This window comes from Salvelinus alpinus, chromosome 11 (genome assembly GCF_045679555.1).
Source record: "Salvelinus alpinus chromosome 11, SLU_Salpinus.1, whole genome shotgun sequence".
Lineage (NCBI taxonomy): Eukaryota > Metazoa > Chordata > Actinopteri > Salmoniformes > Salmonidae > Salvelinus > Salvelinus alpinus.
In genome coordinates, this window is record NC_092096.1 from 46,954,056 (window position 1) to 46,970,784 (window position 16,729).

General features: G+C 42.4%; 1 protein-coding gene across 2 annotated transcripts in view; it reads left to right on the forward strand.

The window, feature by feature from the left end:
• The first annotated feature begins 973 nt into the window (after positions 1-973).
• LOC139534863 (serine/threonine-protein phosphatase 2A 56 kDa regulatory subunit beta isoform) overlaps positions 974-16,729 on the forward strand; it is a 49,447-nt gene continuing 33,691 nt past the window's right edge. The window contains exon 1 of one of the 2 annotated variants that reach the window (XM_071334336.1): positions 974-2,849. In XM_071334336.1, coding sequence (XP_071190437.1) covers positions 2,657-2,849 — 193 coding nt within the window. In that variant the 5' untranslated portion in view covers positions 974-2,656. The remainder of the gene's footprint in view (positions 2,850-16,729) is intronic. The other variant, XM_071334334.1, reaches the window with a different exon arrangement.

The window sequence follows — 16,729 nt, forward strand, 5'->3', positions numbered from 1 at the left end:
TTAATACATTTGCAAACATTTCTAAAAACCTGGTTTTCAGTTTGCCATTATGGGGTATTGTGTGTAGATTGCTGAGGATTTTTATTTATTTAATCAATTTTAGAATAAGGCTGTAACGTAACAAAATGTGGAAAAAGTCAAGTTGTGAATACTTTCCGAAGGCACTGTAACCATTGATTACAATCCCGTGAACATACCCATCTCCTGACCACTGTGCTCGAGCTCAGCACCATCTCCTGTTTACCAAACTGATACCCGCTCACGTGTGCAAGGAGAGGTGACAACAAGAGAGAGGAGGAGAGGAAAGGAAAGGAGAAGGAGGGGCCAGTGAAAGAGAGAGAGAGAGAGCAACCTGGTCTCAGAGCATTTCGTATTATTCTGTACCTCAATCCGAGACACTCCATTTTGCGTGATATGTTATGTTTGGTATTGTTACATGAGAGAAATGGTTACTGAAGCAAAAACTCAAATGTTGCGAGTACGAATCTCATCATCGACAACTTTAGCATTTTAGCTAATTAGCAACTTTTCAACTACTTACTTCTTTTTAGCTAATTTGCAACTAATTAGCATGTTAGCTAACCCTTCCCCTAACCCTAACCCTTTAACCTAACCTTAACCCTTTAACCTAACTCCTAAACTTAACCCTAACCCTTACCCTCAACCCCTAGCCAAGCTAACGTTAGCCACCTACTTTTTGCAAATTCTTGACATATTGTACATTTTGCAATTCGTAATATATTGTATGTTTTGAAAATTCATAACATATAATACGAACTGTAATTCATAACATTTAATACGAAATGGGTGATGGCAATCCACAAAAGAATACATAGGCCTACAATACGAAACTTAACATAAATGGAGTGTCTCGGGTTTGCATACAGAATAATATGAAATGCTCTGAGACCAGGTTGGAGAAAGAGACAGCATTACGACACCACTGGAGAGACGTGGAACAGTGATAATAAACGATAACGGCTAGGCTTACTAACTGGGTTAATACAGATGATTACATCATAAACATTGCGCATGCAGACACAAGGCACTAGAGCGCATGCAGTGACCGGTTGCGCAATTGAGAGTGAGAAACTGGGTTAGAACAAATGGAGGAGAGGAAGAAGAAAGGGATGCACAATGGTTTACCTCGTCTGTAGACACTATCAGCCTCAAACTAATGTAGACACGCACAGAGGGGAGGAAAGAAAGGGGTGAAGGAGGAAGAGAGAGGGAGGAGAGAATGGCACAGACACATAGACAGTGGTGAACAATCGGTGGACGAAGCCTAGCTAAAGAAACAGAAGGAGGGGACAGGAGGTCGGATAAAAGGGATAAACTATGTTCTTTTTTATTTAAAGATGGGGAGTGAAAGAGGGAGTGTTCGCCCTCGGCGTCATAACGCATCCACGGATTAGCCCAAGCCAAACGCTCCACCGCCCGTCCATGGCGTAAAGACTGGGGTACATAAATATATCTGAAATAATTAAATAATTCGCTGTGGCGAGAAGAGCGTCAGCCGCAGAGCGTCTCCTTGCACCACGTAACTGCAGCCGAAACAGAGACGAGGACAGGGAGGACGGAGAGAGAGAGAACAAGCCATCCCTTTCCTAAAAGAACCAAGGAGAGAGGAAACGCGACAGGCAGACAACAATGGGAATATAGGTCTATATATACCTAACCAGCACAGCGGAGGTTTTTGTGGTGTTTTTAGCGGTTAGCTATAAAGGAGGCCGGGGATTCGGTGTTGCAGCGGCCGAGCTGAAGAACAGCACATGTCAACACGTTCAAGCTCCACATCTCCATCCCCGCCCTGCGCGGATCGCAGATCCGTCTGTAACGGCAGCGCCAGGCAGGTTACCGAATAACGGAGCCGTTAACGGAACCGGGGAACAGTGATGAGAAGGACTCAGATCAATGGTTTTATGATATGAGCCTTTGGAAACTAATCAATTAATGAATGACTTATCATCGATGAGAAAGGACCAATCAAACAACTGATTTTATGGATTCATGTTGTTGACATTTTCGGGAATGATCCCCATAACCAGCGCTCGGAATAAGCCTGCTTTATCGGTGTGATGTGCTTTATCTAAGGATCCATAGGCTATGGGCTCTATTCATGACATAAATATATACATAAATACAACATTTAGGCTGATGAGTTAGTAGTAGTCTTAACAACCCATGCGTTTCTTCGTATCTCTATCGATAGATACATGGACAATTAGGCCTAACCGTTAGATCTATTGCGTTTGTCTTTGCATAAAAATATGTTTCGGTTAATTTAAAAACGAGTGAAGCAACCGTTTTTTCCTCCCTCTGCTGTATTGAGACGTTAGGCAGCAGGCAGGCAGTCACAAGCAACACACACACCATTCGTCCCTCTCTGGACTGCACCTCTCCATCTCTATCCCTCCCTCCTTCCTCCCTCCTCTATCCCCCCTCCTCTAATCCTCCCCATCCCCCTGTTCCATTCCCAGATTATCCATTTTTATTAATTTGTTTACGTATTAGCTCTATAAAGGATTAAAAATTGTTCACCCTATCTCAATCCTATACGCCTCTCCTTCACTAGCATCTCATCGGCGCATCCAGACACACAGACACACAAACTTGACATACACACCGGACCGCTCGCCAATACAACACAGCAGCGATGGAGACCACCAAACTGCCCCCGACCAGCCCGTCCTCCCCGACCACCGGGTTCTCGGTACCTTCAGCGGAGAAGGTGGATGGGTTTCCCCGGCGCTCGATGCGTAGAGCCCGGCAGAGGCGCTCCCACTCCTCGTCCCAGTTCCGCTACCAGAGCTCCCAGGTCGAGCTAACGCCACTGCCGCTGCTCAAAGGTGGGTCCTCTGCTTTCTCCTCAATGCCTATTCTATGTAGTAGACCTTTTGTAGTACGCTACTATTTTTTGTCCTATCAATGTGTGTTTTATCTGTCTTATCTTATCCTATGTTTATAGTAGGCCTGCCTTTGCTCAAAGATGGGTCCAATACCTGCTTATCAAGGTCTATTCTATGTAGTGTGGCCTGTAATATGATTTAGGTTGCAGCCTATTTCCTTGATAGCCTATTTCCTCAATAGTGTACTTTTGACCAGGGCCCAAAGGCGTGTCCTACATCTCCATCAACTTCGATTCTATCTTTTTTTATACAGCCTAGGCCTATTCCTGAAAGGTGGATAGCCTACCCCTCCCTCATCAATGCTTATTCTATGTAATAGGCCTATTGATCAAATGTAGTGCACTAAATAGGGAATAGGATGTCAACGTAGTGCATTACATATGGAATAAGTAGTGCACTACAGTACATCAACGACATTTATTCTACTGATTTGATTTAGTCATTTAAAATCATAAGCCTATCAACGTGCATGGTATAGTCCATGAGGCCGTGCTGCATGTAGGCTAATAGACAGTATATACAATTACACTACATGGCCAAAAGTATGTGGACACCAGTTCAAATTAGTGGATTCGGCTATTTCAGCCACACTCGTTGCTGACAGGTGTATAAAATCGAGCAGACAGCCATGCAATCTCCACAGCCAAACATTGACAGTAGAATGGCCTGTACTGAAGAGCTCAGTGACTTTCAACATGGCGCTGTCCATAGGATGCCACCTTTCCAACAAGTCAGTTTGTCAAATTTCTGCCCTGCTAGAGCTGCCCTGGTCAACTGTAAGTGCTGTTATTGTGAAGTGGAAACGTCTAGGCGCAACAACGGCTCTGCCATGAAGTGGTAGGCCATACAAGCTCACAAAACGGGACCGCTGAGTGCTGAAGCGCATAGTGCTTAAAAATCGTCTGTCCTCGGTTGCAACACTCACTACTGAGTTCCAAATTGCCTCTGGAAGCAACGTCAGCACAAGAAATGTTAGTCGGGAGCTTCTTGCACACAAGCCTAAGGTCACCATGCACAATGCCAAGCGTCGGCTGGAGTAGTGTAAGCTCGCCGCCATTGGACTCTGGAACAGTAGAAACGCGTTCTTTGGAATGATGAATCACACTTCAACATCAGGCAGTCCGATGGACAAATCTGTGTTTGGCGTATGCCAGGAGAACGTTACTTGCCCGAATGCATAGTGCCAACTGTAAAGTTTGGTGGAGGAGGAATAATGGTCTGTGGCTGTTTTTCATGGTTCAGGTTAGGCCCCTTAGTTCCAATGAAGAAAAATCTTAATGCTACAGCATACAATGCCATTCTAGACGACACTATGCTTCCAACTTTGTGGCAACAGTTTGGGGAAGGCCCTTTCCTGTTTCAGCATGACAATGCCCCCGTGCACAAAGCGAGGTCTATACAGAAATGGTTTGTTGAGATCAGTGTGGAAGAACTTGACTGGCCTGCATAGAGCCCTGCCCTCAACCCCATCAAACACATTTGGGATGAATTGGAATGCTGACTGCGAGCCAGGCCTAATCGCCCAACATCAGTGCCAGAGCTCACTAATGCTCGTGACTGTATGGAAGCAAGTCCCTGCAGAAATGTTCCAACATCTAGTGGAAAGCCTTCCCAGAAAAGCGTAGGCTGTTGTAGCAGTTGTAGCAGACCAACTCCATAGTAATGCCTATGTTTTTGGAATGAGATGTTCGACGAGCAGGTGTCCACATACGTTGGGCCATGTAGTGTATGTTTGATGTAGGCTAATCAAGTAATTTCTAATCATTATCAAAGTGGATGAATCTAGAACAGAGCATCCCATAATGCAGGGGTTCCCAAACCTTTTTGGCCCATGACTCAATTTTGTTATCAACATTTTTTTTTTATTTTTTTTTTTAAGTTGACTGAGAACACGTTCTCATTTGCAGCAACGACCTGGGGAATAGTTACAGGGGAGAGGAGGGGGATGAATGAGCCAATTATAAACTGGGGATTATTAGGTGACCATGATGGTTTGAGGGCCAGATTGGGAATTTAGCCAGGACACCGGGGTTAACACCCCTACTCTTACGATAAGTGCCATGGGATCTTTAATGACCTCAGAGAGTCAGGACACCCGTTTAACGTCCCATCCGAAAGACGGCACCCTACACAGGGCAGTGTCCCCAATCACTGCCCTGGGGCATTGGGATATTTTTCAGACCAGAGGAAAGAGTGCCTCCTACTGGCCCTCCAACACCACTTCCAGCAGCATCTGGTCTCCCATCCAGGGACTGACCAGGACCGACCCTGCTTAGCTTCAGAAGCAAGCCAACAGTGGTATGCAGGGTGGTATGCTGCTGGCTAATTTGTAACCCCACCATGTAAAAGGAAGTAATTTAATCAATGGCCAATGTTTACTTTTTTAATTGGGGATATGACAGTCTATTACAGATCAGTCTGACAGTACTTTTGACAGTATTTTAATCTGAAGGAAGGATGATTTGTAGTGATTGAAATCAGAATCAGAAAGGTATTATGAAGTGAAGAAGATCATCAGGCAATAATTTTGTATCGTCTTCTGTGTAGAAAAGAACATCATCATTGTATTCATAAAGTATCTCAGAGTAGGAGTGCTGATATAGGAGCAGTTTTGTCTTTTAATGAATAATGAATAAGATTACAGGGGACCTGATCCTACATAACCACTTCTACTCTGAGAAGCTTTGTGAGTACACATGCAACAATACAGTAAAATAAATAAGTATTTGTCCTCCAGACCTCCACATCTCCCTCAAACAGGCTGTTAGCTTGGCACTCATACCCAGCTTTGATGTCCTCCCCTCAGGCTACAGCATCAGCCTGCCTCCCTGGTCATGGGTCTCCACGCTTTAGCTAACACGCTAACGATGCTAAGGTCACATTTTCACCCACAGGGAGACTTTCCTCCTTTCCTCTCCCCTCTCCTCTTCCCTCCTCTTCTCTCCCCTTTTTAGTTTTATTATGTATTATTTTACCTTTATTTGACTAGGAAGTTGAGGCAGAGAATCTGTTTATCAAGAGTTAATTCGACCGAAGAGTTATTGCGACCCAAATGGCAATCTATTCCCTTTGTAGTGCATTACTTTTGACCAGAGCCCTATGGTCAATAGTAGTGCACTACATAGGAAATACGCTGCCATTTGAAACACAGCCAGTGAACCTATAACAGAGGCCTGGTCGTATTTCTAGAACATTATAACATTATTCATACAGATTCTTTACTGAATCCAATTCAATTCTGAATCAATTACAAGCAAATTAAATACAGCAGTGTTTTTTAGTTTTTGACCTAATGTAGCGCTACACACCTGTTTCAACTAATCAACTCATCATCAAACCTTTGATAAGTGGAATCAGGTGTGTTAGTGTTTGGGCAAAAACTAAAATGTACACCCCTTCGGGTCCCCAAAACCAGGATTAGGAAACACTGGAATACAACAATCAATTAAAATACAGTTGGATAAGTGATAGAATATGCAGACGATGCACATCTTATGTATGAAGGGCACACAGTTAGAATCCAGAGCCATAAGGGGGCTCCGTCTGTGTGTGAGTGTGTGTGTGTGTGTGTTTGTGTGTGAGCTCTGAGCGCTGAGCGCTGAAGCCGTTGGCAGAGCCTTGCTCCCTAAGATAGACCAGATAGTTTATCTCGTGATCGCCCTGCTTCACACGCACGCACGCACGCACAAACACACACAAACACACACACACACACACACAATTATACCCTTGCAAATCATACTTTAAAAGAGCCAATAGTGTACTTTTAGGGGACAAAGTAGTATCTTTCTTACATATAGTCTACAGGTACAAAAGCGTAACTTTAGAAAAGGTACAAATGTGCCTTTTCAGGGTATCACCACAGTGACAAAAACATTTTTTCATTTTAAGACGTACCTGTTCTCTATACCAATTCCTCAAATGTACACACCTCTCTGTCATTCAACTTCTGACACCAATGTAGCAAATTCAAGGGTAGCCTTGACTGGGACTTAAACCTGGGTCCAGTAACTGTCAAGCCAACACCTTAACCATTATGCCACAAAGTCCATACCGCATGGCAGTGTTGTGTTAAGGTCACTATGTTATCCATTACAGCTCTTTAGTGTGACATGCTCTTATGTAAGCCTCTATAAAGACTTCAGAAGTGGCAGCAGACATGCTCTAACTTTAACTAACTTAACTATCGACTTTTTAAACTGGCACAACACTTCCACTCATCAGTGGCAAAAAATACTAACTGAAAGCCACACACCCACTAAGCCACGCCTCCAATATAAGCCTGGCACAGGTGTATTCATTATTGTACCTTATGTTGGGTACAAATATGTACCTTTCTTCAATACATTGTCAATTTGTAGCTTTTCTGCTAAGCAAAGGTACAGATTAGTGCCACCAAGAATTGTTTTTAATATCTGTGTTTTTGCATGTACTGTACATTGAGTGATTTATTGTTTGATTGATCTTATGCTACACAAAGATAAATACAAAAAATGATAACTAATTTAAAAAAAATTGCACCTGTTACTGAAATGGTTGTTCCAGTTTAAATTACTCAGGTAGTCTCCTCACACTGTTTCTAATGCTGGCAGCCATTATAAATGCAAGTTGCGGGTGAATAAATATTTCAACTGTTGGATAGACTAACACTGGCTGGATTCCAATAGGAACTACTCAACACTTTGCAAGCCAGCATAATGTGACTTGCAGGTAGGGTTTCAAAATGCTGGTAAATTTCCCTTGTTTTCAAGAAATCCCGGTTTGAAGATTCCTGGAAATCCTTCAAACATGTTTTAAACTTGGGAATTTTGGGAGACTTACCAGAATTTTGCAAATTTACTTGCAGGCCCGATGTGGCCTGTAAACCATGAGTTTCAGGCCACTGTATTAGGATAAAAAGCTAGGTCTCAAAATAAGGCCTTATGAGATATGTAATGTATTGTGATAAAGACTGAAGAACTCATTTGATGAAGGCCACAGGACTGAAAATGAATTAATCCTCTTTCACTAAAGGTCATGAACAGTCAAAATCATGTTTCTCATGAAATTGGATGATATTTGGATGAAACCAGAACAAGGTATGATGACCAAAGTATGAACAAGTACTGTTGCTCCTGCATAAATAAAGTTTGATCATAAAGTTACTGGTCCCCTCCCTCATGTCAAACTCTTGGATTCAGGAGGCGGTATTATTAAAGGGAATGGCTGATATCACCCTAATTCACTTTTTAATACACCAATGGTAACATTATATTCTCTTACCTAATAAAAAAAACTGTGCCTTGTAACCAACATCGGAGAAGGCATGTTTGCAGAGTTGCGGGGTTTACAGCCAGATAGCTACTCTACTGGTGCCAATATTTGACTGTAGGGTGTCAGCAAATATAATTAAAAGTGTACACTATTCATCTATGGCAAAGATATTTATATGATTCCCTTTCATCTGTGTCTGGTGTTAGCTGGTTACTTCAGCCAGCATGGAACAAAAGGAGTGGAAGGGTTGTTCAAAACTATGACGCAGTTGTCACATCCGTCTGTGCTGCTGTGAACCGCAACACAAGAGACATGCCAAATCGGAGATGTGTAAAATACAGTTGAAGTCGGAAGTATACATATACCTTAGCCAAATACATTTAAACTAAGTTTTTCACAATTCCTGACATTTAATCCTAGTAAAAATTCCCTGTCTTAGGTCAGTTAGGATCACCACTTTATTTTAAGAATGTGAAATGTCAGAATAATAGTAGAGAGAAGGACTTATTTCAGCTTCTATTTCTTTCATCACATTCCCAGTGGGTCAGAAGTTTACATATACTTAATTAGTATTTGGTAGCATTGCCTTTAAATTGTTTAACTTGGGTCAAACGTTTCAGGTAGCCTTTCACAAGCTTCCCACAATAAGTTGGGTGAATTTTGGCCCATTCCTCCTGACAGAGCTGGTGTAACTGAGTCAGGTTTGTAGGCTTCCTTGCTCTCGCACACTTTTTCTATTGGAATGAGATCAGGGCTTTGTGATGGCCACTCCAATACCTTGACTTTGTTGTCCTTAAGCCATTTTGCCACAACTTTGGAAGTATGCTTGGGGTCATTGTCCATTTGGAAAACCCATTTGCGACCAAGCTTTAACTTCCTGACTGATGTCTTGAGATGTTGCTTCAATATATCCACATCATTTCCCTGCCATCTATTTTGTGAAGTGCAACAGTCCCTCCTGCAGCAAAGTACCCCCACAAGATGATGCTGCCACCCCTGTACTTCACGGTTGGGAGGGTGTTCTTCAACCCCCGCCGTAAAAAAGCCTCCCCTTTTTCCTCCAAACATAACGATGGTCATTATGGCCAAACAGTTCTATTTTTCTTTCATCAGACCAGAGGACATTTCTCCAAAAAGTACGATCTTTGTCCCCATGTGCAGTAGCAAACCGTAGTCTTTTTTATGATGGTTTTGGAGCAGTGGCTTCTTCCTTGCTGAGCGGCCTTTCAGGTTATGTCGATATAGGACTCGTTTTACTGTGGATATAGATACTTTTGTACCTGTTTCCTCCAGTATCTTCACAAGGTCATTTGCTGTTGTTCTGGGATTGATTTGCACTTTTCCCACCAAAGTACGTTCATCGCTAGGAGACAGAACACGTCTCCTTCCTGAGCGGTATGACGGCTGCGTGGTACCATGGTGTTTATATTAGCATACTATTGTTTGTACAGATGAGCGTGGTACCTTCAGGCATTTGGAAATTGCTCCCAAGGATGAACCAGACTTGTGGAGGTCTACCATTTTGGCTTATTTCTTTTGATTATCCCATGATGTCAAGCAAAGAGGCACTGAGTTTGAAGGTAGGCCTTGAAATACATCCACAGGTACACCTCCAATTGACTCAAATTATGTCAATTAGCATATCAGAAGCTTCTAAAGCCATGACATAATTTTCTGGAGTTTTCCAAGCTGTTTAAAGGCACAGTCATTGATGAAATTTCTATGTATTTTGAGCTTTGTGTGTCAGCAAATTTGCTTGAGATGATTTTACTCTAACCAGTTGTGTGAAGTACTTAAGTAAACCTACTGTAAAGTACTACTTAAGTAGTTTTTTGGGGTATATTTTTGACAACCTTTACTTCACTACATTCCTTAAGAAAATGATGTACTTTTTACTCCATACATTTTCCCTGACACCCAAACATACTCGTTACATTTGGAATACTTAGCAGGACAGGAAATTCTTCAATTCCCTCACTTATCAAGAGAACATCTCTGGTCATCCCTACTGCCTCTGATCTGGCGGACTCACTAAACACAAATGCTTTGTTTGCAAATTATGTCTGAGTGTTGGAGTGTGCCCCTGTAAATAAAATAGTTTTTTCCCCCTCATCAATCTTCACACAATACCCCATAATGACAAAACAAATACAGGGTTTTAGAAATGTTTGCAAACATATTAGAAATAAAAATTTGATATCACATTTACATAACTATTCAGACCCTTAAAACCTCTACCACTTCTCTCTCCTGGATCCGGGATCCTCCTCATCAAAAAAGCTGACTAGAATAGCCTTGCCTAACGGGACAGGGATATCATATAATATAATTTTCATGAAATCACAAGTCCAATACAGCAAATGAAAGATAAACATCTTGTGAATCCAGCCATCATTTCCGATTTTTCAAATGTTTTACAGCGAAAACACAATATGTATTTCTATTAGCTAACCACAATAGCCAAACACACAACCGCATATTTTCACCATGTTTCCACCGCATAGGTAGCTTTCACAAAACCGACAAAATAGAGATAAAATTAGTCACTAACCAAGAAACAACTTCATCAGATGACAGCATCAGATGACAGTCTTATAACATGTTATACAATACATTTATGTTTTGTTCGAAAATGTGCATATTTGAGGTATAAATCATAGTTTTACATTGCAGCTACCATCAAAAATAGCACCAAAGCAGCCAGAATAATTACAGAGAGCAACGTTAAATACCCAAATACTCATCATAAAACATTTATGAAAAATACATGGTGTACAGCAAATGAAAGATAAACATCTTGTGAATCCAGCCAATATTTCAATATATAATATATAATATATATTTCTATTAGCTTACTACAGTAGCCAAACACACAACGCAATTTACTCCCCGCAAAAAAATAGCTTGCACAAAACCGACAAAATAGAGATAAAATTAATCACTAACCTTGAACAAATTCATCAGATTTACATTACATTTACATTTAAGTCATTTAGCAGACGCTCTTATCCAGAGCGACTTACAAATTGGTGCATTCACCTTATGATATCCAGTGGAACAACCACTTTACAATAGTGCATCTAACTCTTTTAAGGGGGGGGGGGTTAGAAGGATTACTTTATCCTATCCTAGGTATTCCTTAAAGAGGTGGGGTTTCAGGTGTCTCCGGAAGGTGGTGATTGACTCCGCTGACCTGGCGTCGTGAGGGAGTTTGTTCCACCATTGGGGTGCCAGAGCAGCGAACAGTTTTGACTGGGCTGAGCGGGAACTGTACTTCCTCAGAGGTAGGGAGGCGAGCAGGCCAGAGGTGGATGAACGCAGTGCCCTTGTTTGGGTGTAGGGCCTGATCAGAGCCTGAAGGTACGGAGGTGCCGTTCCCCTCACAGCTCCGTAGGCAAGCACCATGGTCTTGTAGCGGATGCGAGCTTCAACTGGAAGCCAGTGGAGAGAGCAGAGGAGCGGGGTGACGTGAGAGAACTTGGGAAGGTTGAACACCAGACGGGCTGCGGCGTTCTGGATGAGTTGTAGGGGTTTAATGGCACAGGCAGGGAGCCCAGCCAACAGCGAGTTGCAGTAATCCAGACGGGAGATGACAAGTGCCTGGATTAGGACCTGCGCCGCTTCCTGTGTGAGGCAGGGTCGTACTCTGCGAATGTTGTAGAGCATGAACCTACAGGAACGGGTCACCGCCTTGATGTTAGTTGAGAACGACAGGGTGTTGTCCAGGATCACGCCAAGGTTCTTAGCACTCTGGGAGGAGGACACAATGGAGTTGTCAACCGTGATGGCGAGATCATGGAACGGGCAGTCCTTCCCCGGGAGGAAGAGGAGCTCCGTCTTGCCGAGGTTCAGCTTGAGGTGGTGATCCGTCATCCACACTGATATGTCTGCCAGACATGCAGAGATGCGATTCGCCACCTGGTTATCAGAAGGGGGAAAGGAGAAGATTAATTGTGTGTCGTCTGCATAGCAATGATAGGAGAGACCATGTGAGGATATGACAGTCTTATAACATCATGTTATACAATACAATTATGTTTTGTTCGAAAATATGCATATTTATAGCTACAAATCCTGGTTATACATTGTGAATACGTAGCATCGATTCACCAGAATCTCCGGAGATATTTTGGACACTCACCTAATCTGACCAAAGAACTCATCATAAACTTTACATAAAAATACTTGTTGTATGGCAAATGAAAGATACACTGGTTCTTAATGCAACCGCTGTGTTAGATTTTTTAAAATAACTTTACCATAACATACAGCTTGCGTTATTGTGAGACAGCGCTCACCAAAACGGCGGAGAATAGGAGTCAACATTTTACACAGACATACGAAATAACATCATAAATGTTTTCTTACTTTTGCTGAGCTTCCATCAGAATGTTGTACAAGGAGTCCTTGGTCCAGAATAAATCGATGTTTGGTTTTAGAATGTCCATTTCTTCTGTCGAATTCGCGCCACAATGCTAGCCAAGGTTGCTAACATTCCCATCCTCTCTTGACGCAAAGAACGGAAAACTCCAAAAGTCCCAATAAACGTTGAATAAACTGATAAAACTCGGTTGAAAAAAACTACTTTATGATGTTATTATCATATGTATCAAATAAAATCAGAGCCGGAGATATTCGCCGTGTAAACCGAACGCTTTTCAGGAGACAATGTCGAGCTCCTTCGAAGACAAAGAAAATTCCGGACCTGTCACTCCAAAAGCCCTTGTTCGGCCTCAGATCAAGCTAGACACCCCATTCCACCTTCCACTGCCTGTTGACATCTAGTGGAAGGCGTATGAAGTGCATGCATATCGATAAATAAAAGCCAGTTGAATAGGCAGGCCCTGAAACAGAGCCTCGTTTTCAGATTTTTCACTTCCTGTATGGAAGTTTGCTGCAAAATGAGATCTGTTTTACTCACAGATATAATTCAAACAGTTTTAGAAACTTCTGAGTGTTTTCTATCCAATAGTAATAATAATATGCATATTGTATGATCTAGAAAAGAGTACGAGGCCGTTTCATTTGGGCACGATTTTTTCCAAAGTGAAAACAGCGCCCCCCTATTGACAAGAATTAACATCTATGGCAGGGGTGGGCAACACCAGTCCTCGAGGGCCTGATTGTTGTCACACTTTTTCTCCATCCCTAGCAAACACAGCTGATTAATCAAATTGCATTCTAAACTGAAGATCATGATTAGGTGATTATTGGAGTCAGGTGTGTTAGCTGGGCCTGGGGAAAAACTGTGACACCAATCAGGCCCTCGAGGACTGGAGTTACCCACCCCTGCTATAAGTGATCGGTGTCCCTATACCGGGACGGTTGATAGTAACGTACGCTAACGTGCGCTAATGTGACAAGAATGACGTAACAGCAAACCTTCCAGGACATAGGCATGTCTTATATGGGCAGAAAGCTTACATTCTTGTTAATCTAACTGCACTGTCCAATTTACAGTAGCTATTACAATGAAAAAATACCATGCTATTGTTTGAGGAGAGTGCACAACAACAACAAAAAATTAATCACGGCAACTGGTTTGATATATTCAGTTCAAGGTAAATAATGTACTTACATTCAGTAATATTGCTCTGATTTGTTATCCTGAGGGTCCCAGAGATAAAATGTAGCATAGTTTTGTTTGATAAAATACATTTTTATATTAAAATGTAGGAACTGGGTTCTACAGTTTGAACCCCTGCTGTCTCTGGCTCCACATCCACCCTGCCTGGCCATCTAGATGTGTGAAAGTTAGTCTATAAGGTAATGATCCATCATGTATGACATTCCTGGGAGTGTGTAAACTTACATTTTGTGTCACCACAAACAAAAAAAATGCATATTTTTTGGTTTGTATTATCTTTTACCAGATCTAATTTGTTATAGTCTCCTACATTAATTTCACATTTCCACAAACTTCTAAGTATTTCCTTTCAAATTGTATGAAGAATATGCATATCCTTGCTTCAGGTCCTGAGCTACAGGCAGTTAGATTTGGGTATGTCATTTTAGGCAAAAATATAAAAAAATATCCTTAAATTAACTCAGTACTTTGTTGAAGCACCTTCGGCAGCGATTACAACCTTGAGTCTCCTTGGGTATGACGCAACATGCTTGGCACACATGTATTTGGGGAGTTTCTCCCATTCTTCTCTGCAGATCCTCTCAAGCTCTGTCAGGTTGGACGGGGAGCGTCGCTACACAGCTATTTTCAGGTCTCTCCAGAGATGTTCGATTGGGTTCAAGTCCGGGCTCTGGTTGGGCCACTCAAGGACATTCAGAGACTTTTACCGAAGCCACTCCTGTGTTTTCTTGGCTGTGTGCTTATGGTCGTTGTCCTGTTGGAAGATGACATTTTGCCCCAGTCGGAGGTCCTGAGCGCTCTGGAGCAGGTTTTCATCAAGGATCTCTCAGTACTTTGCTCCGTTCATCTTTCCTTCGATCCTAACTAGTCTTCCAGTCCCTGCTGCTGAAAAACATCCCCACAGCATGATGCTGTCACCACCATGCTTCACCGTAGGGATGGTGCCACGTTTCCTCCAGATGTGACGCTTGGCATTCAGCCCAAAGAGTTCAATCTTGATTTTCATCAGACCAGAGAATCTTGTCCTTTAGGTGCCTTTTGGCAAACTCCAAGCGGGCTGTCATGTGACTTTTACTGAGGAGTGGCTTCCGTCTGGCCACTCTACAATAAAGACCTGATTGGTGGAGTGCTGCAGAGATGGTTGTCATTCTGAAAGGTTCTCCCATCTTCAGAGAGGAACTGCAGCTCTGTCAGACAGTGGATGATCCTCAGAGGAGGAAGGGGAGGACCATCCTCCACAGTGAATTTCATAAATTTTTTAATTGTAAAACATTTAAAAAGTTAAATGTTGTCGCTGGGCAATATGGACTTTCAGCTCCCTCCAAAGATTTTCTATTGGGTTCAGGTCTGGAGACTGGCTAGGCTACTCCAGGACCTTGAGATGCTTCTTACGGAGCCACTCCTTAGTTGCCATGGCTGTGTGCTTCGTGTCGTTGTCATGCTGGAAGACCCAGCCACGACCCATCTTCAATGCTCTTACTGAGGGAAGGAGGTTGTTGGCCAAGATCTCGCGATACATGGCCCCATCCATCCTCCCCTCAATACGGTGCAGTCGTCCTGTCCCCTTTGCAGAAAAGCATCCCCAAAGAATGATGTTTTCACCTCCATGCTTCACGGTTGGGATGGTGTTCTTGGGGTTGTACTCATACTTCTTCTTCCTCCAAACACGGCGAGTGGAGTTAGACCAACAAGCTCTATTTTTGTCTCATCAGACCACATGACCTTCTCCCATTCCTCCTCTGGATCATCCAGATGGTCATTGGCAAACTTCAGACAGGCCTGGACATGCACTGGCTTAAGCAGGGGGACCTTGCGTGCGCTGCAGGATTTTAATCCATGACGGCGTAGTGTGTTACTAATGGTTTTCTTTGAGACTGTGGTCCCAGCTCTCTTCAGGTCATTGACCAGGTCCTGCCGTGTAGTTCTGGGCTGATCCCTCACCTTCCTCATGATCATTGATGCCCCACGAGGTGAAATCTTGCATGGAGCCCCAGACCGAGGGTGATTGACCGTCATCTTGAACTTCTTCCATTTTCTAATAATTGCGCCAACAGTTGTTTCCTTCTCACCAAGCTGCTTGCCTATTGTCCTGTAGCCCATCCCAGCCTTGTGCAGGTCTACAATTTTATCCCTGATGTCCTTACACAGCTCTCTGGTCTTGGCCATTGTGGAGAGGTTGGAATCTGTTTGATTGAGTGTGTGGACAGGTGTCTTTTATACAGGTAACGAGTTCAAACAGGTGCAGTTAATACAGGTAATGAGTGGAGAACAGGAGGGCTTCTTAAAGAAAAACTAACAGGTCTGTGAGAGCCGTAATTCTTACTGGTTGGTAGGTGATCAAATACTTATGTCATGCAATAAAATGCAAATTAATTATTTAAAAATCATACAATGTGATTTTCTGGATTTTTGTTTTAGATTCCGTCTCTCACAGTTGAAGTGTACCTATGATAAAAATGACAGACCTCTACATGCTTTGTAAGTAGGAAAACCTGCAAAATCGGCAGTGTATCAAATACTTGTTCTCCCCACTGTATATTTCTGTTTTTTGTTTTTAATATATTTGCAGGAAAAAAAAGTGGACCAGGAGTGAAGGTTGCTGATAATGGGCCTCTGTTTCCAGTTACAATAGTAATTTACAACATTAACAATGTCTACACTGTATTTCTGATCAATTTGATGTTATTTTAATGGACAACATTTTTGATTTTCTTTCAATAACAAGGACATATCTAAGTGACCCCAAACTTTTGAACGGTAGTGTATATTTGACGATTTTCAGGTGGTTGTCTTACGAATTGTATTGCATTCAGCTTCTTGTATTTCGCCTCTTGTATTAGCTATATAGACAGTGGTGTATTATGTTAGTATTGTGAAAGGCAAATGTATTCAGTGTGAAGTATAGTGATTCATACATACATGTAAATGGAGCTAAAAACTTTTGTTTGTGTGTGTGTGTGTGTGTGTGTGTGCGTGTGTG